We start from the raw sequence: 24335 nt of genomic DNA, 5'->3' as shown, positions 1-24335 counted from the left end.
TTTGGAATGGCCTTGTCAAAGTACAGACCTATTTCAAATTGTGATGCTGTGGCAGGACTTGAAACGAGCAATTCATGCTTGAAAACCCCCAAAAGTATCTGAGTTAAAGCAGTTCTGCATGGAAGAGTGGGCCAAAATTCCTCCACGACGACGTGTGAGACTGATCATCAACTACAGGAAGCTTTTGGTTGGAGTCATTGCAGCTAAAGGTGGTACAAGCAGTTATTGAGTGCATTACTTTTTCACACAGGGGAATTGGGTGTATCATAACTTTTTTTATTAAATAAATAAAATAAGTATATATATTTATTTATTTTGTAAACTCAGGTTACCTTTATCTAATATTGGGTTTTGGTTGAAGATCTGATAACATTCAGTATCAAAACTATGCAAAACTATAGAAAATCAGAAAGGGGGCAAATACTTTTTCACGGAACTGTAAGTGTTTTCTTGACAGGTTCAATGTGAACAGTGTCTTATGAGCCCACATTGCCTTAGCCACTGTGAACAGATCATGAGTTTCGACAGTGTCAGAGGACCTGTCCCCGGCATCATTGGCCATGTACCATCCAGCCTCCTCCCAGGACCCGTATAGGACAGTCAGAGTTGTTCAGATTTACAGTAAACCATAATCAACATGAAAACACCCCTGTGTGTCAACAAGAAACATAGTGGGAAAAATGTATGTGGGCAAAACAGGGCGTGGGTAGTTGGGTAGGTGTGTGTGAGTGTGTTCTGGCGGCAGGTAGGGGTGGGTAGGCACATTTGCATCATCTGACTCCAGCACCATTACATGATCCTGAATAAGTATTTGCTGATTGAGAGGAGACCGTGACTGTGCAGTATCGACATGTTTGGATTTACCAAGAAGGCTGGACAGTCATTTGGTTTATAGGAAAGTGTCCCGTTCATTTCTGATCCGTGGTGTTTGATAAGTGGCAGAACTATGGAGTATCCTCTGGTGTGTGTTCTCTTCCTGGTGCTGCACAATTTCACTACAGGTAAAGTGGACAATAAGCTCATTCTGGAAATATATTGATGCCTATTTGTGCTATATGGCACAAACGCTTTGTTAAATAAGTAGCAGGTTGTCAAATGTCTCTGTTTGGTTGATGCACTTCAGTCAAACAGTATCAAGTCAGCAAGAAGGAGATTTCTATTTATCTGACATTGACAACCAATGTCTAGAGTAGACACTAGACATAGATAGTAGATCATTTTGTAAATTGTGCGTTCAACTTGAAGGCACTCATTTTGAATGAAAAGCTTGTATTTCTGTTAAAGTGCCATAGTCTGAAGATTTGATTAATCTCAATTAAAATATTTTAAAGAACTTTAAAGTCTTTTGTACTGATTAATAATAAGAAATGTAAAGACTTTTGTACTGATTAATAATATCTCAAAACATGAACTAAACTCATCAATCCATCCTCTTCTAGATGTCTCTGGCCAGGCTGTGGTTCCCTCTATGAACCCCTTAGCTGTGGGAAGTAATGTCACACTGAACCTAGTTCCCCAAAGCCCCATCACCATAGGGACCTGGTCATATGAAACTACAATCATCATAATTGTCTATCCTGGTGGCAGTAGTGTGAGTAAAATGTATCAAGGCAGAATCTCATTCAACCACTCCTCCTCAGAGCTGTCCATAAGCTCTCTCCAACTCAACGACTCAGGACGATATACTGTCCAGGGAATGGAGCCTGACCTGAACGCTGTGGTGACTTTGTCTGTCCAGGGTAAGGAACTGACCACTGCCTTTCTGTTTATCTTTCTATGATGGTAGACTCTCATTCACTGGCACACACTTGCTCGCACACATACTCACCTGCACATTTACTTGCCTATTCACATATTTTCTTGCACGCAGGTTCACATGCAAACATGTATGCACATCGGTGGAGGCTGCTGAGGGGAAGACAGCTCTTAATAATGGCTGGAATTGAGTGTAATGGAGTGAATGGAATGGTATCAAATATGAAAAGATGTTTGTGATACCATTCCATTTACTCCATTCCAGCCATTATTATGAGTAATTCTCCCCTCAGCAGCCTCCAGTGATGCACATACATTCTCTATCAATGATTAATTCATCTCTGTCACAATAATAAAAGGCAAGGTCATTTTCCTGACATGGAAAGCTAACACTTAAATGTGTCAGTGTTTTCTGAACATATAATGAAGTTGGCCTTCATAATACCTTTGAAAATACAGAGTACGAGCAAACTGTTCTTTTCAATTTCAGATAAGACGTACACAATACCTTTTATGTGTGTGCAAAGAGACTAAGGGCTCTACAGCGCTCAATCCTGTAACTTGGTCTCTATGATAAGTAAATAAAATAAAATAGCATATTTAGATTGATTTCCAAAAGTTTTACAGTGTGAATCAAAACATCAACTATATGGTTGTAATTCAGTAACACACAAAACACTTTCTTGAGACATATCCATCTTATCTTGACTGCCATCTACTCTCTCACCCACAGAGCTCATTTCAAACGTGACTCTAAGGGCCAACGCCATTGATCTAGTGGAATTGAACGATACTGCCATTTTCACCTGCTCCGTCTCCTCTGGCACTTCCCTCTCTTACCGCTGGCTGAATGGCAGCTCAGAGGTAACAGCCAGTGACAGAGTTCGGCTTGGTGGTGGGAACAGCACTCTCACCATAGTCAGTGTGACACGATACGATGAAGGGCCTTTCAGATGTGAGGTCATCAACGGAATCAGCAATGGCACCAGCCAACCCATTGGCCTCAATGTTAGATGTGAGTATCAGAGCATGCAGTACGAATCACGCACAACAGACATGGATTGTACATTGTCATTGAGAGCTAGCATTCCATGCAATGATGCAATATGCCTATTTTCATCCCTAACCATTCCTCTGTGTCCACATGATCCAGGTCATTATTTGCATGGATCATTAGTACACTGTGTTTCGTAGAGCAGGACGGAAACATATTCTAGGTAATGTTTACCCAACACATCATTGTTATTGGTTCCTCCCATAGATGGCCCAAGTAACCTCACCATGATGGTACTTCCTGAGATGACCATAGGACATACAGCCTGTCAATACGGGCTCTGACATCATTCTGTCCTGCTCCGCTCAGTCCAAACCCGCTGTGTCCTACAAGTGGATGTTTAATGGGGCGTTCCTCAACGAGCAAAGCCCACAGCTCAGTCTGCAGAGCACCAGGGAGAACCAGACAGGAAGTTACGCCTGCTTAGCCCACAACAATGTCACACTCCGATTCGCCACCCTGACCACAATGATAAAGATCGTGGGTGAGGCAACATTCATTGTTACGAAATGTCATATAGTTGGTAGTGAATATTTGATTATTGATGGTTATGAATAGAATGTTATATAATTAAGCAAGAATGCCCGAAGAGGTGAGGTATATGGCCAATATACAACACCTCTTATGCACAACGCTACGCGGAGTGCCTGGATACACCCCCTCGGGCCTTATTGCTTAATTATAAACTGGGTGGGTCGAGCACTGAATGCTGATTGGCTGACAGCCATGGTATATCAGAACCTATACAACGTCTGACAAAACATTGTTTTTTTCTGCTCTAATTACGTTGATAACCACACAGTTTATAATGGTGTTTTTACCACCGATCGAGTGAAGTACAGCGTGACAAATGACTCTTCCTCTTCTTTTTACCCTAGAGCCGATATCAGCAGTTGCGTTGAACAGTGATGGGAAGCCACCAATACTGGATCAGTCGTTCACTCTGCGGTGTGAGGTGACTGGACCTGTAGACTACATTCACTGGCTGATGAACAGCCAGCTAATCTCCCTAAACAACAGAACGATCTTCTCTACGGACAACAAGACAATGGTTATCAACCCAATCCAGTTTTCTGACAGAGGAGAATATCTCTGTGAGGCCTTTAATGCTGTCAGCAACCTGAAGAGCATGGCATACAAGCTTGTGGTGAACTGTGAGTATTACACGAGCTGGTAATCTTTGTCTGATAAAACCAATTCAGTGGCCTTGTAGTTAGAGTGTCCACCCTGAGATTAGAAGGTTGGGAGTTTGATCCCTGGACGAGACATACCAACGACTGTAAAAATGGGACCCAATGTGTCTTTACTAGGCACTCAGCATTAAGGAGATAGAATCGGGGTAAGGGCCTGTGATAGACTAGCGTCCTGTCCAAGGGATGTACTTATACATCAAGCTGCAACAAGCTACATAAACAGGAGATAGGCTCCTGCTCCTATGAGGGGTTTCGCCCAGAGGCTAATTTCTTACTGAACTTTGTCAAAATAGTCAAACCATAAGATTAACCATATTTTCTTGTGTTTAACAGTTGGACCAGAGAGACCTGCTGTAACTAGTCCGGATATAGCGATGACAGGACAAAGCGTGACCTTCAACTGCTCGGCCTCCTCTCAGCCTCTCAGCCAGTTCAGCTGGTTCTTCAATGGCTCCCAGGTGGCATCTGGCTCAGTGTATGAGACTGGCTCACTGACCTTAGCCAGTCATGGGGAGTACACCTGTGTGGCCTTCAACAACATCACTGGCAGAAACAGCACTGTCTCCAAGATGCTCACTGTTGTTGGTGAGTCAGTAACTGCTACTTAAAACCAAGGAACTAAAACTTGCCTTACTGTGTTTGTGTTCAGTTGGTTTTAGACACAGCACACATGCTGCTGAACCTACAGGATAATAAGTTGGAAGTTGAGATAAAAAGTGCTTAAAACCGCTTTGATCTACTTTACACAGCACCTGTGACCATGAGCATTGTGAAAGTCATTGGAGCCCAGCCAATACTGAACGAGAAATTCTCTCTGACCTGTGAGACCGCTGGAACGGTTTACTCCATTCACTGGATGAGGAACGGCTGGCCTCTGTATGCTGACAACAGAACAGACTTCTCTATGAACAACAATACACTGACATTCAACTCTGTCCAGCATTCTGACAACGGAGACTATCAGTGTTCTGCCTACAACCCCTGAGCAACATGACCAGCCCAGAATACAGACTGACCGTCAACTGTGAGTAGTTATTATGGCCCAAAACCAAACTTGATATTTGCCAATTTAATTCTAATTTTGACCTATAATGAGGGCAAGATGGAATTTATAGTAATGGAATTGGGGTAGGTTTGGAGGCCACTTCTGGCACCATTATAAGAAAACCAAGGGGATGGCTGGGTATTGCTGGGGTCAAACCAAGGCAAGCACACTAATGGCATTTCCAATAGCTAATCTCATTCAATATCTTCATCATCTTGTGTTTCCCAGATGGTCCAGAGAGACCTGTTATCACGAGTCCGGATATAGCGATGACAGGACACAGCGTGACCTTCAACTGCTCGGCCTCCTCTCAGCCTCTCAGCCAGTTCAGCTGGTTCTTCAATGGTTCCCAGGTGGCAACCTGCTCAGTGTATAAGACTAGCCCACTGACCTTAGCCAGTCTTGGGGAGTACACCTGTGTGGCCTTCAACAACATCACTGGAAGAAACAGCACTGTCTCCAAGATGCTCACCGTCATTGGTAAGACAGAAGAGACATCCAAACTGTTTAACTTGTACATGTAGATATAGGCCATTCAACATACAGTGATTGTGATGTAGTCAATATTATTGTGACACTGACGTTTTCTTCACAGACCCAGTAACCATGGCCACGGTGAAAGTCATCGGTGCCCAGCCAATAGCAGACTACATGTTTACTCTGACCTGTGAGACCGCTGGAAGCATTTACTCCATTCACTGGATAAGGAACGGCTGGCCTCTGTATGCTGACAACAGAACAGACTTCTCTATGAACAACAATACACTGACATTCAACTCTGTCCAGCATTCTGACAACGGAGACTATCAGTGTTCTGCCTACAACCCCCTGAGCAACATGACCAGCCCAGACTACAGACTGACCGTCAACTGTGAGTAGTTATTATCAAGTTCAACTTTGACCCGATGGCCTGAGGTGGAATCTTTGAGAACTTCCTTTATAAATATTATAATAAAGCCAATGTGATGGTTTGGATCAAACCTTGTCTACCATATGACATATGTTGATGTCCTTTAAACTTCTGGCCAATGACAGATGATGGGTTTAACTCACATCTGTCAAACTCATTCCGCAGAGGGCCGAGTGTCAGCGGGTTTTTCGATCCTCCCTTGAACTTGATTGATGTATTAAGGTCCCTTATTAGTGAGGAACTCCCCAAACCTGGTTGTCTTGGTCTTAATTGAAAGGACAAAACAAAAACCAGCAGACACTAGGGCCTCCATGGAATGAATTTGACACCCCTGGTCTAACTGATTGTCTTTTGTATCATAGATGGACCGGAGATGCCTATTATAACAGGACCAGCATTAGGAGAAACAGGACACAGCGTGATCTTCAACTGCTCGGCCTCCTCTCAGCCTCTCAGCCAGTTCAGCTGGTTCTTCAATGGTTCCCAGCTGGCGACTGGCTCAGTTTATAAGATTGGCTCACTGACCTTAGCCAGTCATGGGGAGTACACCTGCGTGGCCTTCAACAACATCACTGGCAGAAACAGCACTGTCTCCAAGATGCTCACTGTTGTTGGTGAGTCAGTAACTGCTACTTAAAATCAAGGAACTAAAACTTGCTTTACTGTGTTTGTGTTCAGTTGGTTTTAGACACAGCACACATGCTGCTGAACCTACAGGATAATAAGTTGGAAGTTGAGATAAAAAAGTGCTTAAAACCCATTTGATCTACTTTACACAGCACCTGTGACCATGAGCATTGTGAAAGTCATTGGAGCCCAGCCAATACTGAACGAGAAATTCTCTCTGACCTGTGAGACCGCTGGAACGGTTTACTCCATTCACTGGATGAGGAACGGCTGGCCTCTGTATGCTGACAACAGAACAGACTTCTCTATGAACAACAATACACTGACATTCAACTCTGTCCAGCATTCTGACAACGGAGACTATCAGTGTTCTGCCTACAACCCCCTGAGCAACATGACCAGCCCAGAATACAGACTGACCGTCAACTGTGAGTAGTTATTATGGCCCAAAACCAAACTTGATATTTGCCAATTTAATTCTAATTTTGACCTATAATGAGGGCAAGATGGAATTTATAGTAATGGAATTGGGGTAGGTTTGGAGGCCACTTCTGGCACCATTATAAGAAAACCAAGGGGATGGCTGGGTATTGCTGGGGTCAAACCAAGGCAAGCACACTAATGGCATTTCCAATAGCTAATCTCATTCAATATCTTCATCATCTTGTGTTTCCCAGATGGTCCAGAGAGACCTGTTATCATGAGTCCGGATATAGCGATGACAGGACACAGCGTGACCTTCAACTGCTCGGCCTCCTCTCAGCCTCTCAGCCAGTTCAGCTGGTTCTTCAATGGTTCCCAGGTGGCAACTGGCTCAGTGTATAAGACTAGCCCACTGACCTTAGCCAGTCTTGGGGAGTACACCTGTGTGGCCTTCAACAACATCACTGGAAGAAACAGCACTGTCTCCAAGATGCTCACCGTCATTGGTAAGACAGAAGATACATCTAAACTGTTTAACTTGTACATGTAGATATAGGCCATTCAACATACAGTGATTGTGATGTAGTCAATATTATTGTGACACTGACGTTTTCTTCACAGACCCAATAACCATGGCCACGGTGAAAGTCATCGGTGCCCAGCCAATAGCAGACTACATGTTTACTCTGACCTGTGAGACCGCTGGAAGCATTTACTCCATTCACTGGATGAGGAACGGCTGGCCTCTGTATGCTGACAACAGAACAGACTTCTCTATGAACAACAATACACTGACATTCAACTCTGTCCAGCATTCTGACAACGGAGACTATCAGTGTTCTGCCTACAACCCCCTGAGCAACATGACCAGCCCAGACTACAGACTGACCGTCAACTGTGAGTAGTTATTATCAAGTTCAACTTTGACCCGATGGCCTGAGGTGGAATCTTTGAGAACTTCCTTTATAAATATTATAATAAAGCCAATGTGATGGTTTGGATCAAACCTTGTCTACCATATGACATATGTTGATGTCCTTTAAACTTCTGGCCAATGACAGATGATGGGTTTAACTCACATCTGTCAAACTCATTCCGCAGAGGGCCGAGTGTCAGCGGGTTTTTCGATCCTCCCTTGAACTTGATTGATGTATTAAGGTCCCTTATTAGTGAGGAACTCCCCAAACCTGGTTGTCTTGGTCTTAATTGAAAGGACAAAACAAAAACCAGCAGACACTAGGGCCTCCATGGAATGAATTTGACACCCCTGGTCTAACTGATTGTCTTTTGTATCATAGATGGACCGGAGATGCCTATTATAACAGGACCAGCATTAGGAGAAACAGGACACAGCGTGATCTTCAACTGCTCGGCCTCCTCTCAGCCTCTCAGCCAGTTCAGCTGGTTCTTCAATGGTTCCCAGCTGGCGACTGGCTCAGTTTATAAGATTGGCCCACTGACCTTAGCCAGTCATGGGGAGTACACCTGTGTGGCCTTCAACAACATCACTGGCAGAAACAACACTGTCTCCAAGATGCTCACTGTTGTTGGTGAGTCAGACTGTAGATTATTTGCTTTGTTGTGTTCATTTACAATCTGATAATAATTACAATAAACATATTTATCATACAAAGAGCCCAAACATTTCTAATCTTTACTCAGCGAAGATGTACAGATGAATACATCCTTTCAATACAGTGCAGTGTCCACTTACAGTACACCCTTAGCTCTCACCCTCTCCTTCCACAAAGATGTACTTTTCCATCACCCAAGATTTATCTGTGCTCCTCCATGCCTATCACAGGACTTCTCATCAGTCAGGAGAGGCCTTGAAAGTATACATTCCTACAGCACACTGCAGTCCACTAAATAATTACACTTCTCATACACAAAGAGCTTTAACCTAACGCTACTTTCAATCTCTAAAGATATGAAAAACAATCTATTCATACTAAGGGGATATAATTATATAAAACATGAAATATATAAAACAGTAATATAAAACAGTAATTTACCATCTATCAGATCGTACAACCATTTGTTTTATATGTACATGTTTTATATATCCAACTATTGCATCACTGGAACTAACCATTTTACCAAATTACAAAACTTGATACTGTACATAAAGCAATACACATCCTCTCTCCTCACAGAGGCTATAAAGTCGGTGATGGTAAAACGAAGCAAAATACCGATAGCATCTGACAACCTAACCCTGACCTGTGATGTCACCGGGCGCTATGACACCATCTACTGGATGAAGGACAACCTGTCTTTGGTCCTGAACAACACCTTGAACTCTGACATCACCATCTCCAACAACTCTCTGCACTTCAGTCCAGTCCAGGTGTATAACAATGGAAACTATCAGTGTGTCGCCACCAACATCTTTGGTCCACACACCAGCCCTAAATACCAGCTACTGGTGAACTGTAAGTACTGGCGTTTTAGTAATATTTTAAAAGATACGCATTTATATAATGTAGAAACAGTCAGAAACCCACCACTGTTATAATGGTTAGTGCATTCCGGGATACTTGGGATGTCCCTAGCCTAAACCCTAACCTTAACCCCTACCCTTACCTTAACCTTTACCTAGCCCTAACATTAACCCTTACCTTAACTGTTTTAAATTTCAACTTCAATGGGGTGATGTAAGAGTTGGATGTCCCAAGTAGCCCGTTTAGACTTTTCCCTGTTATGACCCCACCCTCTCTAAACTTCTTTCTGTAGATGGCCCTCTGAGTGTGAACATCTCTGGCCCAGTGTCAGTGGTGATTGGCTCAGTAATCACAGCTACGCTGAAGTGCTCTGCCAACTCCCAGCCAACCAGCGAGTACGGGTGGAAATTCAACAACCAATCAGTGCTGGGGACTGGTCCTTTGATGGCTGTTGTCGCCTCCTTGGAGAATGCAGGGGACTACACTTGTGTGGCCAAGAACCCTGTGACCAACATCTCAATGTCCAAGACCATCACTCTGGATGTCACTGGTAAGTGGGTCGGCTGTTGTAGTAAGACCTAGGTGGGATGTAATGAGTAATCAAATGTCACAAAGTTGTTTTTATTATGTTGAAACTTGGTATTTAATATTGGCATACTTCTTTGTGCAAGGATAATTTTCATGCATCAGGGAAAATGCAATAAAGCCATATGCTGAACTGGGGGGTACAGACAGGAATCAAGAATAATAATTTGTTTAAATTATATTATATTTCTCCTCCCCTGCCTCCCCTCCTCTCCCTTTCTCCTTTCTCTCTCAGGCTACTCGCCTGCCCCTCCATTCCAGTCCAGAGTTGGTCTGATGCTGATGGCCCTGCTAGCTCTCTCTCTCTGCTTCTGATCAACCACTGAGACCACCACAGTATGCACACTGCATGTCTGTCTGCTGGCTGGGAGCCAATCACTCCCTTCCCTCTACCCTCACTGACCTGAGAAAGGACTGGATAGGAATAAGTGGTATTGTCGATATTATGATTGCCCCATCTTGCCACCATAGGGCTGGGTTTAGTATGCTCAGCTCCTTTCCAATGTTTTTAGGTTGTGAGGAGAGAGTCAACAAGAGGTCAGAAGGGAGGGGTCTATCCCCTTAGAATAGAACCCACCTCCACAATGTGTTTTTATGTCAATCATCTCTATAAACTGATATTCCTTTTAAAAACAACAATCTTGAAAACTGGTCTTCAACATGGTAATTGAAGGGGCAAACATCCACTGCTCAGCTGCACTGCCTATTTCTGTTTCTAATTCAATGTTCTTACATATTCACTGCCCTTGTGACTGTTGCCCTGGAGTCCATTCACTGAGTCCCTTTCTGTGTTGTTCTGTGTTTGATCATGTATGTAAACTCTGTAGTTCAAGTACAAATTCAGGTTTATTTAGCATATAAATACCTTAGAGGTAAAACGTTTCAAACGATAATACATTTAACTGGTGTTTATGTAAAACATGGCTTGTTTTTGCACCTATTTAATGTATAAGCTTGTAAATCCTCGGAGGAGATGTAGGCTTGTGCTGTTGTCTTATGTTTATATTTCCTCTTCATTAATTATTGTCTTAAATAAAGTGTTGTCTTTTCACACCTGTCCTACTGAATGGTGCAATCTTGGGTGATTTCTTTATCGGCAAAATCGCTGTGAAGAAATTTGGATTTAATGAAGTAGCTACAGAAGGAGTTAGAGTGGCACAATACACACAAAAGGAAATGTGAAATCGAATTATAAAATGCTAAAATAATACATTGGAAATCACTCCACACACATAGTGAAACTTGTTATAAAAAAAACGTGTATTACAAAGGAGTATAATTATATAATAAATGTTTATTAAAAAAGCAGTCATGGTTCTTGAGAGAGCAATGTGAGATTACAAAACATGGTTTCAAGGTTTATAAAGTAGTTATTAAAGGTCAACTCTTTAAATTGGAATGCTCATGAAGTTTTTGCCTTGGTCACCCTTTGACCTCTCTACCCTTTCCATGATCTTCGGGCATTTCCACTGATTCTTGAATCCTTTCCTTAACACATTGCCACAACTGGATTGTGCGTAGGTTGGAGAGGATGGGAGAGAGATACACAGATTAGTGACTTTGGGAGAGTACACTGCAACAAGTATTGTAGTAACTCTTCAATGTACTGCTGTTCCACTGTAACAAGTATTTTAGTAACACTTCAATGTACTGCTGTTAGTGTTACAGAAACACAGGGCTACTCACAGGCCTTCCTGGGCTTCCGGTAGGATTTGGCAGAGTCCTGGCAGAGGCAGCCTCCACTCAAACCCTCTCTCCTCCTCCCTGAGTGACACAAAGCAAACTGCTGTGTTAGCCTGAGTGCCATTCGGATCTGCCAACTATTTGCCATCCAAAAACATTACAATCATGAGCTGTCAGAAACAGACTGAAAAGCAGGCTAGGATTGTATCCACTTACAAAAATCACAAATTACTGTATATCCTTAAAATATACATACTGGACAAATAGCAATTACTTCCTAATCACTCACCCTTACAGTCACACAGTCTGTCATGGTGTCTGGGGGGGTTGATCTGGTCTCCAACTCTCCCTAGGTCCTCCACTGTAGCTACACTGACATCTGAACGTTGTACATCAGTTTCAGGAATCCCTTGGTAGAGAGGATAATCAGAATGGATATGTATGTATGATAGATATTTCTGCATGATGGATATGTCTGTAAGACGGATATTTCTGTATGATGGATATGTCTGCATGACAGATATTTATGTATGATGGATACGTACAGTGCATTCAGAAAGTATTCAGACCCCTTGACTTTTTCCCACATTTTGTTCGATAAAGCCTTATTCTAAAATTGATTAAATAATGTTTTTACCCTCATCAATCTAGACGCAGTACCCCATAATGACAAAAGCAAAAACGGGTTTTTATAAATTTTTGCAAATGTATAAAATAAAATACAACGGAAATATTAAATTTACTAAGTATTCAGACCCTTTATTCAGTAATTTGTTGAAACACCTTTGGCAGCGATTACAGCATTGAGTCTTCCTTGAGTATGATGCTACAAGCTTGGCACACCTGGAATTGGGGAGTTTCTCCCATTCTTCTCTGCAGATCCTCTCAAGCTCTGTCAGGTTGGATGGGGAGCGTCGCTGCACAGCTATTTTTAGGTCTCCCCAGAGATGTTAGATCGGGTTCAAGTCCGGGCTCTGGCTGGGATACTCAAGGACATTCAGAGACTTGTCCCGAAGCCACTCCTGCCTTGTCTTGGCTGTGTGCTTAGGGTCGTTGTCATGTTGGAAGGTGAACCTTTGCCCCAGTCTGAGGTCCTGAGCGCTCTGGAGCATGTTTTCATCAAGGATCTCTCTGTACTTTTCTCCGTTCATCTTTCCCTCGATCCTGACTAGTCTCCCAGTCCCTGCCACTTAAAAACATCCCCACATCATGATGCTGCCACCACCATGCTTCACCATAGGGATGGTGCCAGGTTTATTCCATTCGTGACACTCGGCATTCAGGCCAAAGAGTTTAATCCTGTATTCATCAGACCAGAGAATCTTGTATCTCATGGTATGAGAGTCCTTTATGTGCCTTTTGGCAAACTCCAAGCGGGCTGTCATGTGCCTTTTACTGAGGAGTGGCTTCCGTCTGGTCACTCTACCATAAAGGCCTGATTGGTGGAGTGCTGCAGAGATGGTTGTCCTTCTGGAAGGTTCTCCCATCTCCAGAGAGGAACTCTGGAGCTCTGTCAGGTTCTTGGTCACCTCCCTGACCAAGGCCCTTCTCCCCCGATTGCTCAGTTTGGCCGGGCGGCCAGCTCTAGGAAGAGTCTTGGTGGTTCCAAACTTCTTCCATTTAAGAATGATGGAGGCCACTGTTTTCTTGGGGACCTTCAATGCTGCAGACATTTGTTGGTACCCTTCCCCAGATATGTGCCTCGACACAATCCTGTCTTGGAGCTCTACGGACAATTCATTCGACCTCATGGCTTGTTTTTTGTTCTGACATTCACTGTCAACTGTGGGACCTTGTATAGACAGGTGTGTGCCTTTCTAAATCATGTCCAATCAATTGAAATTACCACAGGTGGACTCCAATCAAGTTGTAGAAACATCTCAAGGATAATCATTGGAAACAAGATGCACCTGAGCTCAATTTTGAGTCTCATAGCAAAGGGTCTGAATACTTATGTAAATAAGGTATCTGTTTTTTAATTTTTAATACATTTTTGCTTTGTCATTATGGTGTATTGTGTGTAGATTGATGATCATTTTTTTTATTTAATCAATTTTAGAATAAGGCTGTAATGTAACAAAATGTGGAAAAGTCAAGGGGTCTGAATACTTTCCGAATGCACTGAATGTACGATGGATATTTCTGTATGATGGATGTGTCTGTATGATGGATATGTCTGTATGACGGATATTTCTGTATGATGGATATGTCTGTATGATGGATATGTCTGTATGATGGATATTTCTGTATGATGGATGTGTCTGTATGATGGATATGTCTGTATGACGGATATTTCTGTATGATGGATATGTCTGTATGATGAATATGTCTGTATGACGGATATGTCTGTATGATGGATATGTCTGTATGATGGATATGTCTGTATGATGGATATGTCTGTATGATGGATATGTCTGTATGACGGATATTTAATGACCTAAGTGTATGTAAACTTCCGACTTCAACTGTACACGTATGTCTTGATCAGCAATTGATTAGCTGGCAGAGGAACAAAAGTGGGTACACCCTGTTGTGTTCCAGGACCAGGATTGGGGACCACTGGATGCTAAATACCAATCTTTCCATTCTTCTCCAGGTGTGCTGAGCTCCAGCGCTGTGAAGGTGCTTCCCTCTGAGATCACGGGCTGTGGGGGCAACTCAGTGACCCTGACGCTGTCTTCGGCCACGTACAGTGGGGAGAACAAGTATTTGATACACTGCCGATTTTGCAGGTTTTCCTACTTACAAAGCATGTAGAGGTCTGTAATTTTTATCATAGGTACACTTCAACTGTGAGAGACGGAATCTAAAACAAAAATCCAGAAAATCACATTGTATGATTTTTAAGTAATTAATTTGCATTTTATTGCATGACATAAGTATTTGATACATCAGAAAAGCAGAACTTAATATTTGGTACAGAAACCTTTGTTTGCAATTACAGAGATCATACGTTTCCTGTAGGTCTTGACCAGGTTTGCACACACTGCAGCAGGGATTTTTGGCCCACTCCTTCATACAGACCTTCTCCAGATCCTTCAGGTTTCTGGGCTGTCGCTGGGCATTATGGACTTTCAGCTCCCTCCAAAGATTTTCTATTGGGTTCAGGTCTGGAGACTGGCTAGGCATTCCAGGACCTTGAGATGCTTCTAAGGAGCCACTCCCTAGTTGCCCTGGCTGTGTGTTTCGGGTCATTGTCATGCTGGAACACCCAGCCACGACCCATCTTTAATGCTCTTACTGAGGGAAGGAGGTTGTTGGCCAAGATCTCGCGATACATGGCCCCATCCATCCTCCCCTCAATACGGTGCAGTCGCTCTCCCCCTTTGCAGAAAAGCATCCCCAAAGAATGATGTTTCCACCTCCATGCTTCACGGTTGGGATGGTGTTCTTGGGGTTGTACTCATCCTTCTTCTTCCGCCAAACACGGCAAGTGGAGTTTAGACCAAAAAGCTATATTTTTGTCTCATCAGACCACATGACCTTCTCCTATTCCTCCTCTGGATCATCCAGATGGTCATTGGCAAACTTCAGACGGGCCTGAACATGCGCTGGCTTGAGCAGGGGGACCTTGTGTGCACTGCAGGATTTTAATCCATGACGGCGTAGTGTGTTACTAATGGTTTTCATTCAGACTGTGGTCCCAGCTCTCTTCAGGTCATTGACCAGGTCCTGCCGTGTAGTTCTGGGCTGATCCCTCACCTTCTTCATGATCATTGATGCCCCACGGGGTGAGATCTTGCATGGAGCCCCAGACCGAGGGTGATTGACCGTCATCTTGAACTTCTTCCATTTTCTAACAATTGCGCCAACAGTTGTTGCCTTCTCACCAAGCTGCTTGCCTATTGTCCTGTAGCCCATCCCAGCCTTGTGCAGGTCTACAATTTTATCCTTGATGTCCTTACACAACTCTCTGGTCTTGGCCATTGTGGAGAGGTTGGAGTCTGTTTGATTGAATGTGTGGACAGGTGTCTTTTATACAGGTAACGAGTTCAAACAGGTGCAGTTAATACAGGTAATGAGTGGAGAACAGGAGGGCTTCTTAAAGAAAAACTAACAGATCTGTGAGAGCCGAATTCTTACTGGTTGGTAGGTCATCAAATACTTATGTCATGCAATAAAATGCAAATTAATTACTTAAAATCATACAATGTGATTTTCCGTCTCTCACAGTTGAAGTGTACCTATGATAAAAATGACAGACCTCTCACATGCTTTGTAAGTAGGAAAACCTGCAAAATCTGCAGTGTATCAAATACTTGTTGTCCCCACTGTAGCTGCAGAGCGGGGCGGTAGGGGGCGTTCAGATCCTGACCTTGTCGAGGGGCATCAGGCCGTGTTCCTGAGCCATAACGGACTCTAACACTGACTTCTACAAAGTGGTCGACTCCGGGCTCTATGTGGTCCAGAGCACCAGCCCTCAGCTCACAGCCACCGCCACCCTCACTGTGATAGGTGAGTCAGACAGACACATCAGCTGATCTTACTATTAGATTAGTAATATCGTGAAGGCCCTGTTGGTCTATACTGTAACTACTGTTAAGATAGACTGGCTTGTACAATGACTTGCAGTGTAATACAACAATTCTGCCAGTCTGATATGGCGTAGAGATACTGGTTTCTTTTGAGTATGCACCTGTGTGTTTTTGTCTCTGTTGTACTTGTGTTTATGTGTGCTTGGAAATGCTGACTTAACTGATGACAATGTCTGTGTTGGCATTTTGTCTGGGCCAGGTGACTGATGACTTGGCTGTTGGCCTTAATCATCTACATCAAGCTGTGTGAATTGAGTATGTTTGTTTGAAGGTCAGCCATACTTATAGTCACCATTGTCACCATTGTTATAAAGTTATCATTGTTATAGACACGTTTGTAATGGAAACTGGTTGTCTTTTTCCTTTTCCAGCATGGTGTTCCCTCTGCTTTATGTTAAGTTTATTTTTTATTTTTTATATAATGCAATAACGCAAAAGAAAACGGGAAAGATTTTCAGTGCAAAAGGTCCAAATTACATCAGTTTGACCGGTTATAAGAAATTGAAAGCTGTGAAAATGACCCAATGTGTTTCTGATAAGACTTCAGTTCGGCTTCGATGCATATTTTATGTGGTTGAAATACTATCAGCTTTTATCATGCTGACAGCATCTCAAGATGCAGAAATGAATAAATCATATTTCTCCACTTCTGTTCCCAAGTCAAAATGTAGCCTACATTTGGTGTATCATTTTACTGCAAGAAATGATAAATTCTGCAGGAGTTAATATTAAGGCCATGTGAGAGGTTATAGACATACTGTACAGTCAGTGTCCAGATTTCAGTTTCCATTTAACACATCTAAACTGTAGGCTACAGTTCCCTTGACATGCCATAGACCTATTTGAAGTTCTGTTTTGTGATGTGGAATGTGTATAGCGCTTCACAATCATGCTATCATCCTCTTTTACCACTTCACCAAATCTTTCCCAAACATTACTTTTCTGGCCTCCCTTCTCTTTTTCAACTCTCCTTTGCAGCTTTTGTCTTATTGAATTAAACTTCGACAATGTCCCTTTTGCCTCAGTGGATTGATGTAACATTCCTCTGCCTGTTCCCAAAAGCATTATTTGATGATTGGTGTGTAGGCTATTTGGCTGTCACGAATGTCAGTGGAATGCGGTAGGCCAGAGTCAAGCGCAGGACACAGAATGAGATGAAGAACCACTTTACTGAGTAGTAAAGAAATACAAGCAAAAACCTCCAACAACAAGGGAGGAGCAAACCCCCTCACAAAATGACACTTGTACAAGCAAATAAACACGCACACCACACAGTGGACGTGAACAGGTTAAATGGGGAAAACAAACTAACATAATAGGGAACAGGTGTGCAACAACAGACAACAATCAAATGAACATAGAAACATAGAACATAGAGCGGCAGAAGCTAGTACTCCGATGACGACCGAACGCCGAAGCCTGCCCGAGCCAGAAGGGGAAGGGCAGTCTCGGCAGAATCCGGACATTGGCTCAAGTACAGTTAAGCCCTAAAGTTTGGGTTTATGCATTAATTAAAGAAAAACCTCAATGTAGCCTATAGATATAAATTGCACAATAATTAGACATTTATGGATTTTTTAAGGTATTGTTTTCTCTTTATTCAAACCGCCCGCCACCCACCGTCCCTTCAGCCACACAATATTTAATGGCCCTAAACCTGTAAGCCCCATGGATATAAACGCAGGGACTGCGGTTTATGAGTCAACCCACGCATCACTAGCATCCATGGAAATGCTGACTACACTGTTGACAAAATCTGTTTTGGCATTTTGTCTTTGATCAACCATAACATTGACTTTCTCCTACTATTATAAGAAATATAAGGCTCACAAACAACTAGTAACCTTCATCAAATTACATCAAGCTGTGTGAATTGAACTAAAAGTCAATCATACTGAAATGGCTATAACATATTTAGATAGGATTCTGCAAGTCATCATGACTACAGACAAGTATGGCCAAAAGAGAGGCTGACACCAACAAACTCTACTAAAACAATGGGGCGAATGGAAACAGGTTGTCTTGGTCCCTTTTCCAGCATGGTGTTCCCTCTCTGGTTTCTGTTATGTGTTTTCCCTCTCTTTCTTTCCCCTGTAACAATCTCTCTCTCCTCTCTCTCTCTCCCCCCCCCCCCCCCCCCCTTCTCTCTCTCTCTCTCTCTCTCTCTCTCTCTCTCTCTCTCTCTCTCTCTCTCTCTCTCTCTCTCTCTCTCTCTCTCTCTCTCTCTCTCTCTCTCTGTGTGTGTGAGCAACTATTAAATATCTTAAAACTATACCTTTAGCTCTAAAGATTATCCACAGAATTACAGTAATTCTATGTGGTAATTATTTTGTTCTTGGCCCTCATGCCCAGTAGTCACACCCAGACACCCGATACAACTACTCCGAAATATAGTCTGCATTTGGTTTGATAGTGAGATATACAGTGAGCTCCAAAAGTATTGGGAAAGTGACACATTTTTTGTTGTTTTGGCTCTGTACTCCAGCACTTTTCCATATAGGGTAAATCGTTTCCAACTTCCTTGTATCACAACCCTGTTCATCTCTCCTGACGAGGATGGTTACTGTATTTATGTCTGACCTTAGAATAGTCTTTTACAGCTGGACCGTGTAGATACAGTAAACAGGGACTAGAGTAATGTATGTGGAGGCAGGACCTGTGGTTAGTGGGTTTGTATAATAAAGGGTAAACAGAGAGACAGACGGATTCATGTCCCCAAAATCCGCTGTCAATATTACTGAGTGCGAAGCAGTCCATGAGCAAACATACAGTAATAAAGGGACAGCAAAAACGCTTTGATGTAGATAGCATATACACTCTTAGACAAAAAGTTCCAAAAGGGTGCTTTCGAAGGATAGGGTTCTGCCAAGAACCGTTTTCATCTGAAGAACCCTTTCGGAAGACGAGAGCTCTTTGTAAGACAAAGGGTTCTATCTAAAACCTTTTTCATCCTTCTTGTCACACCAGCCCGTTTTACCCCACCTCCTGTCCAGCTCAGGTTCGCGTAGCCGGCCTTCTAGCTGCTGCCTAACCTACGCCCTTCACTCATCAACCCCGAACTTGTCTTGTCATTATTACACACACCTGGTTCCAATCCCCACTCTATCACTGTATACAGTTGAAGTTGGAAGTTTACATACAGTTAGGTTGGAGTCATTAAAACTCGTTTTTCAACAGTTCCACAAATTTCTTGTTAACAAACTATAGTTTTGGCAAGTCGGTTAGGACATCTACTTTGTGCATGGGTCAGAAGTTTACATACACTAAGTTGACTGTGACTTTGTCAGCCATTGTAAATGTTACTTGTTTTCCTGAGAGGTATCTCTCCTATTATTTCCTGAGTACTTTGTATTTTGCACTTTGGGTTCGCCCTTTGCCTTTTTGTTTATGGAGATATATATTTTGAGCACAACAGCGTTTGGGTTTCGTCCCGCTTTGATCTATGGTACTTAAATAAATTCAGTAGTTCTAAACCTGCGACTGCCTCCTGCCTACTCCTCTCTACACCTGTGACAGAATGACCGACCTAACAAAACAGCAAGCAGCAGGACATCCCGATCTCTGCTGTAGGAGCGAAGCTCCACCACCACGACTCGTGCCTGGAGTGCCTCGGGACTGCCATGGACGAGGTGCTCCGGGCCGTAAGCACACTGCAGGCTACACCACCACCTTCCCAGCTCCCCACGGTCGTTCCAGTCACCCCACCACCATCTACATCACCTGTTCCGATCAGCAATGTCCACCTGCCCCACCCGGAGCGGTTTGACGGCACCCCAGCTCACTGTAGGGGGTTTCTCCTGCAGTGTGACCTCCACATTGCCCATCATGCCGGGACGGCCTCCGAGAGGGACAAGGTGGCCTTGGTGATCTCAGTGCTGACAGGCTCTGGAGTGGGCGCACACCGTCTGGGAGAGGGACGGTCCAGAAGTGCAGTCCTATAAGCGCTTCACCCAACTCTTCTGTGCCGTCTTTGACCACCCAACAGAGGGAGGTGAGCGTCTCCTCCATCTACGCCAGGGGTCCAGGACAGCGTCGGAATATGCTCTAGATTTCCGGACGGTGGCTGCGTCCACTGGCTGGAGCAACTAGGCCCTGTTGACGGTTTTCCACAGCGGGCTACAGGCGGACGTCCAGACCGAGCTGGCCTGTCACGATGAGGACCAAACGCTGGACCAGCTCATCGCCATGGCCATCCACCTGGATAATCTCCAGCGTGCCCGTCGTCGCCCATCCCAGGGGTTCGGGTCTCTCCCAGGAAACTCCAGCGAGACTGAGCCCATGGGGAGGTGGGCACGACGCACCTGGGCACGACCAGCACCTTCCCCGCGGAACGTCAATGCCGCCATCAACAGTAGTTACTGTCAGACCGGCGGGGGGAGTGGGCTGCGTTTCTGCCTTGGGCTGTGTTTCTGCCTTGGACAGAATACGCACAAAACTCCCTCCGTAACTCCTCCACTAACCTCACACCCTTTCAGTGTTCTAGGCTATCAGCCGGCCCTGGCACTGGAGTCAGATCGAGGCTCCTGCGGTGGACGATTGGTTCCGGCACGCCGAGGAGGTATGGAACACTGCGCACACCCGTCTCCAGCGCGTCGTCCTCCAGAAGAGGCGCAGGCCGATTGTCACCGAAGTGTGGCCCAAGTCTTTCACCCCGGTGACAGGGTCTGGTTTTCTACGAAGGACCTGCCCCCTTGATGACAGCTTTGTACACTCTTGGCCAGCTTCATGAGGTAGTCACCTGGAATGAATTTCAAATAACAGGTGTGCCTTCTTAAAAGTTAATTTGTGGAATTTATTTCCTTCTTAATGTGTTTGAGCCAATCAGTTGTGTTGTGTTGTGACAAGGTAGGGGGGGTATACAGAAGACAGCCCTATTGTGTAAAAGACCAAGTCCATTTTATGGCAAGAACAGCTCAAATAAGCAAAGAGAAATGACAGTCCATCATTACTTTAAGACATGAAGGTCAGTCAATAAGGAACATTTCAAGAACTTTTAAAGTTTCTTCAAGTGCAGTTGCAAAAACCATCAAGTGCTATGATGAAACTGGCTCTCATGAGGACTGCCACAGGAATGGAAGACCCAGAGTTACCTCTGCTGCAGAGGATATGTTTATTAGAGTTACCAGCCTCAGAAATTGCAGCCCAAATAAATGCTTCACAGAGTTCAAGTAACAGACACATCTCAATATGAACTGTTCAGAGGGGACTGTGTGAATCAGGCCTTCATGGTCGAAATGCTGCAAAGAGACCACTACTAAAGGACACCAATAAGAAGAAGATACCTGCTTGGGCCAAGAAATACGAACAATGGACATTAGATCGGTGGAAACTTGACCTTTGGTCTGGAGTCCAAATTGGAAATGTTTGGTTCCACGGATGGTGGGTGAACGGATGATCTCCGCATGTGTAGTTCCCACCGTAAAGCATGGAGGAGGAGATGTTATGGTGTCAGGGTGCTTTGCTGGTGACACTGTCTGTGATTTATTTCGAATTCAAGGCACACTTAACTAGCATGGCTGCCACAGCATTCTACAGTGATATGCCATCCCATCTGGTTTGGGCTTAGTGGGACTATCATTTGTTTTTCAACAGGACAATGACCCAACACACCTCCAGGCTGTGTAAAGGCTATTTTACCAAGAAGAAGAATGATGGAGTGCTGCATCAAATGACCTGGCCTCCACAGTCACCCGACCTCAACCCTATTGAGATGGTTTGGGATGAATCGGACCGCAGATTGAAGGAAAAGCAGCCAACAAGTGTTCAGCATATGTGGGAACTCCTTCAAGACTGTTGGAAAAGCATTCCACGTGAAGCTGGTTGAGAGAATGCCAAGAGTGTGCAAAGCTGTCTCAACAAGGCTATTCGAAGAATCTCAAAGATAAAATATATTTTGATTTGTTTTAAACTTTTTTGTATACCACATGAATCCATTGGTGTTATTTCATAGTTTTGATGTCTTCACTATTATTCTACAATGTAAACAATAGTAAACATAAATAAAAACCCTTGAATGAGTAGGTGAGTCCTAACTTTTGACTGGTAGTGTATATATACAAACATAAATACACACATATACATATACAATACATTAACAAAAGTATATGGACACCTGCTCGTCGAACATCTAATTCCAAAATAATGGGCATTAATGTGGAGTTGGTACCCCCTTTGCTACTATAAGAGCCTCCACTCTTCTTCAGTAGGCAATTAAGGTCACAGTTATGATCACTTAGAACACTAAAGAGGCCTTTCTACTGACTCTGAAAAACACCAAAGAAAGATGCCCAGGGTCCCTGCTCATCTGCGTGAACGTGCCTTAGGCATGCTGCAAGGAGGCATGAGGACTGCAGATGTGGCCAGGGCAATAAATTGCAATGTCTGTACTGTGAGATGCCTAAGACAGAGCTACAGGGAGACAGGACGGACAGCTGATCGTCCTCGCAGTGGCAGACCATGTGTAACAACACCTGCACAGGATCGGTACATCCGAACATCACACCTGCAGGACAGGTACAGGATGGCAACAACAACTGCCCGAGTTACACCTGGAACGCACAATCCCTCCATCAGTGTTTAGACTGCCCGCAATAGGCTGAGAGAGGCTGGACTGAGGGCTTGTAGGCCTGTTGTAAAGCATGTCCTCACCAGACATCACCGGCAACAACGTCGCCTATGGGCACAAACCCACCGTCGCTGGACCAGACAGGACTGGCAAAAAGTGCTCTTCACTGACGAGTCGTGGTTTTGTCTCACCAGGGGTGATGGTTGGATTCGCGTTTATCATCGAAGGAATGAGCGTTACACTGAGGCCTGTACTCTGGAGCAGGTTCGAGGGTCCGTCATGGTCTGGGGCGGTGTGTCACAGCATCATCGGACTGAGCTTGTTGTCATTGCAGGCAATCTCAACGCTGTGCATTACAGGGAAGACATCCTCCTCCCTCATGTGGTACCCTTCCTGCAGGCTCATCTTGACATGACCCTACAGCATGACAATGCCACCAGCCATACTGCTCGTTCTGTGCGTGATTTCCTGCAAGACAGGAATGTCAATGTTCTGCATGGCCAGCGAAGAGCCCGGATCTCAATCCCATTGAGCACGTCTCGACCTAGTTGGATCGAGGGTGATGGCTAGGCCATTCCCCCAGAAATGTCCGGAAACTTGCAGGTGCCTTGGTGGAAGAGTGGGGTAACATCTCACAGCAATAACTGGCAAATCTGGTGCAGTCCATGAGGAGGAGATGCACTGCAGTACTTAATGCAGCTGGTTGCCACACCAGATACTGACTGTTACTTTTGATTTTGATCCCCCCCCCCCCTTTGTTCAGGGACACATTATTCAATTTATGTTAGTCACATGTCTGTGGAACTTGTTCAGTTGATGTCTCAGTTGTTGAATTTTTTTATGTTCATACAAATATTTACACATGTTAAGTTTGCTGAAAATAAACGCAGTTGACAGTGAGAGGACATTTCTTTTTTTGGTGAGTTTACCATGTGCCATGGAATCGGTACATCGAAAATCTCCACCCAGCTATTTTGCAACCTGTATTGCGAAGCCGTCAAAATGTTTGTCCTCAAATGAAACTGGTCATTTTTTCATTAACGCCAATCCTTTCCAGACAATTTTATCTTTAATATATGGCAGACAAACAAGTTCCCTACCTTCTCCCTTTTCCACTTGCCATCTCCATTTTTGCAGTAATGCTGCAATCAGTTATATGTAACTTTGGATTAAGCAAATATTCCCATATACACTGCTCAAACAAATAAAGGGAACACTTAAACAACACAATGTAACTCCAAGTCAATCACACTTCTGTGAAATCAAACTGTCCACTTAGGAAGCAACACTGATTGACAATACATTTCACATGCTGTTGTGCAAATGGAATAGACAACAGGTGGAAATTATAGGCAATTATCAAGACACCCCCAATAAAGAAGTGGTTCTGCAGGTGGTGACCACAGACCACTTCTCAGTTCCTATGCTTCCTGGCTGATGTTTTGGTCACTTTTGAATGCTGGCAGTGCTTTCACTCTAGTGGTAGCATGAGATGGAGTCTACAACCCACACAAGT

General features: G+C 43.9%; 2 protein-coding genes across 2 annotated transcripts; both read left to right on the top strand.

Moving 5' to 3' along the window:
* Window positions 1-1696: 1696 nt before the first annotated feature.
* LOC123482074 (carcinoembryonic antigen-related cell adhesion molecule 8-like) lies at window positions 1697-3093 on the top strand. The gene is made up of 3 exons (XM_045208327.1): window positions 1697-1739; window positions 2489-2770; window positions 3017-3093. The coding sequence occupies exons 1-3, from the start codon at window positions 1697-1699 to the stop codon at window positions 3091-3093; spliced, it is 402 nt and encodes a 133-aa protein (XP_045064262.1).
* A 1893-nt stretch (window positions 3094-4986) lies between these two features.
* On the top strand, window positions 4987-11103 carry LOC121543818 (carcinoembryonic antigen-related cell adhesion molecule 5). Its single transcript, XM_045208623.1, has 11 exons — window positions 4987-5026; window positions 5276-5527; window positions 5643-5918; window positions 6320-6571; window positions 6737-7012; window positions 7262-7513; window positions 7629-7904; window positions 8306-8557; window positions 9164-9442; window positions 9744-10001; window positions 10272-11103. Exons 1-11 carry the CDS (start codon window positions 4993-4995, stop codon window positions 10349-10351), a joined length of 2487 nt encoding a protein of 828 aa, XP_045064558.1. The 5' UTR covers window positions 4987-4992; the 3' UTR covers window positions 10352-11103.
* The last annotated feature ends 13232 nt before the right edge of the window (window positions 11104-24335 follow it).

This window comes from Coregonus clupeaformis, chromosome 28 (genome assembly GCF_020615455.1).
Source record: "Coregonus clupeaformis isolate EN_2021a chromosome 28, ASM2061545v1, whole genome shotgun sequence".
Lineage (NCBI taxonomy): Eukaryota > Metazoa > Chordata > Actinopteri > Salmoniformes > Salmonidae > Coregonus > Coregonus clupeaformis.
Note: the sequence above shows the minus strand (reverse complement) of the source record. Positions and strands in the feature narration are given on the sequence as shown.

Bases quoted from the DNA above. Each gene is read 5' to 3' on its own strand.
- LOC123482074 (XM_045208327.1), top strand. From the start codon at position 1,697: ATGGAGCCTGACCTGAACGCTGTGGTGACTTTGTCTGTCCAGG. The intron at 1,740-2,488 runs GTAAGGAACTGA...TCTCACCCACAG, and splicing joins GGTGACTTTGTCTGTCCAGG to AGCTCATTTCAAACGTGACT. The intron at 2,771-3,016 runs GTGAGTATCAGA...TTCCTCCCATAG, and splicing joins CATTGGCCTCAATGTTAGAT to ATGGCCCAAGTAACCTCACC.
- LOC121543818 (XM_045208623.1), top strand. From the start codon at position 4,993: ATGACCAGCCCAGAATACAGACTGACCGTCAACT. The intron at 5,528-5,642 runs GTAAGACAGAAG...TTTTCTTCACAG, and splicing joins CAAGATGCTCACCGTCATTG to ACCCAGTAACCATGGCCACG. The intron at 7,905-8,305 runs GTGAGTAGTTAT...TTTGTATCATAG, and splicing joins CTACAGACTGACCGTCAACT to ATGGACCGGAGATGCCTATT.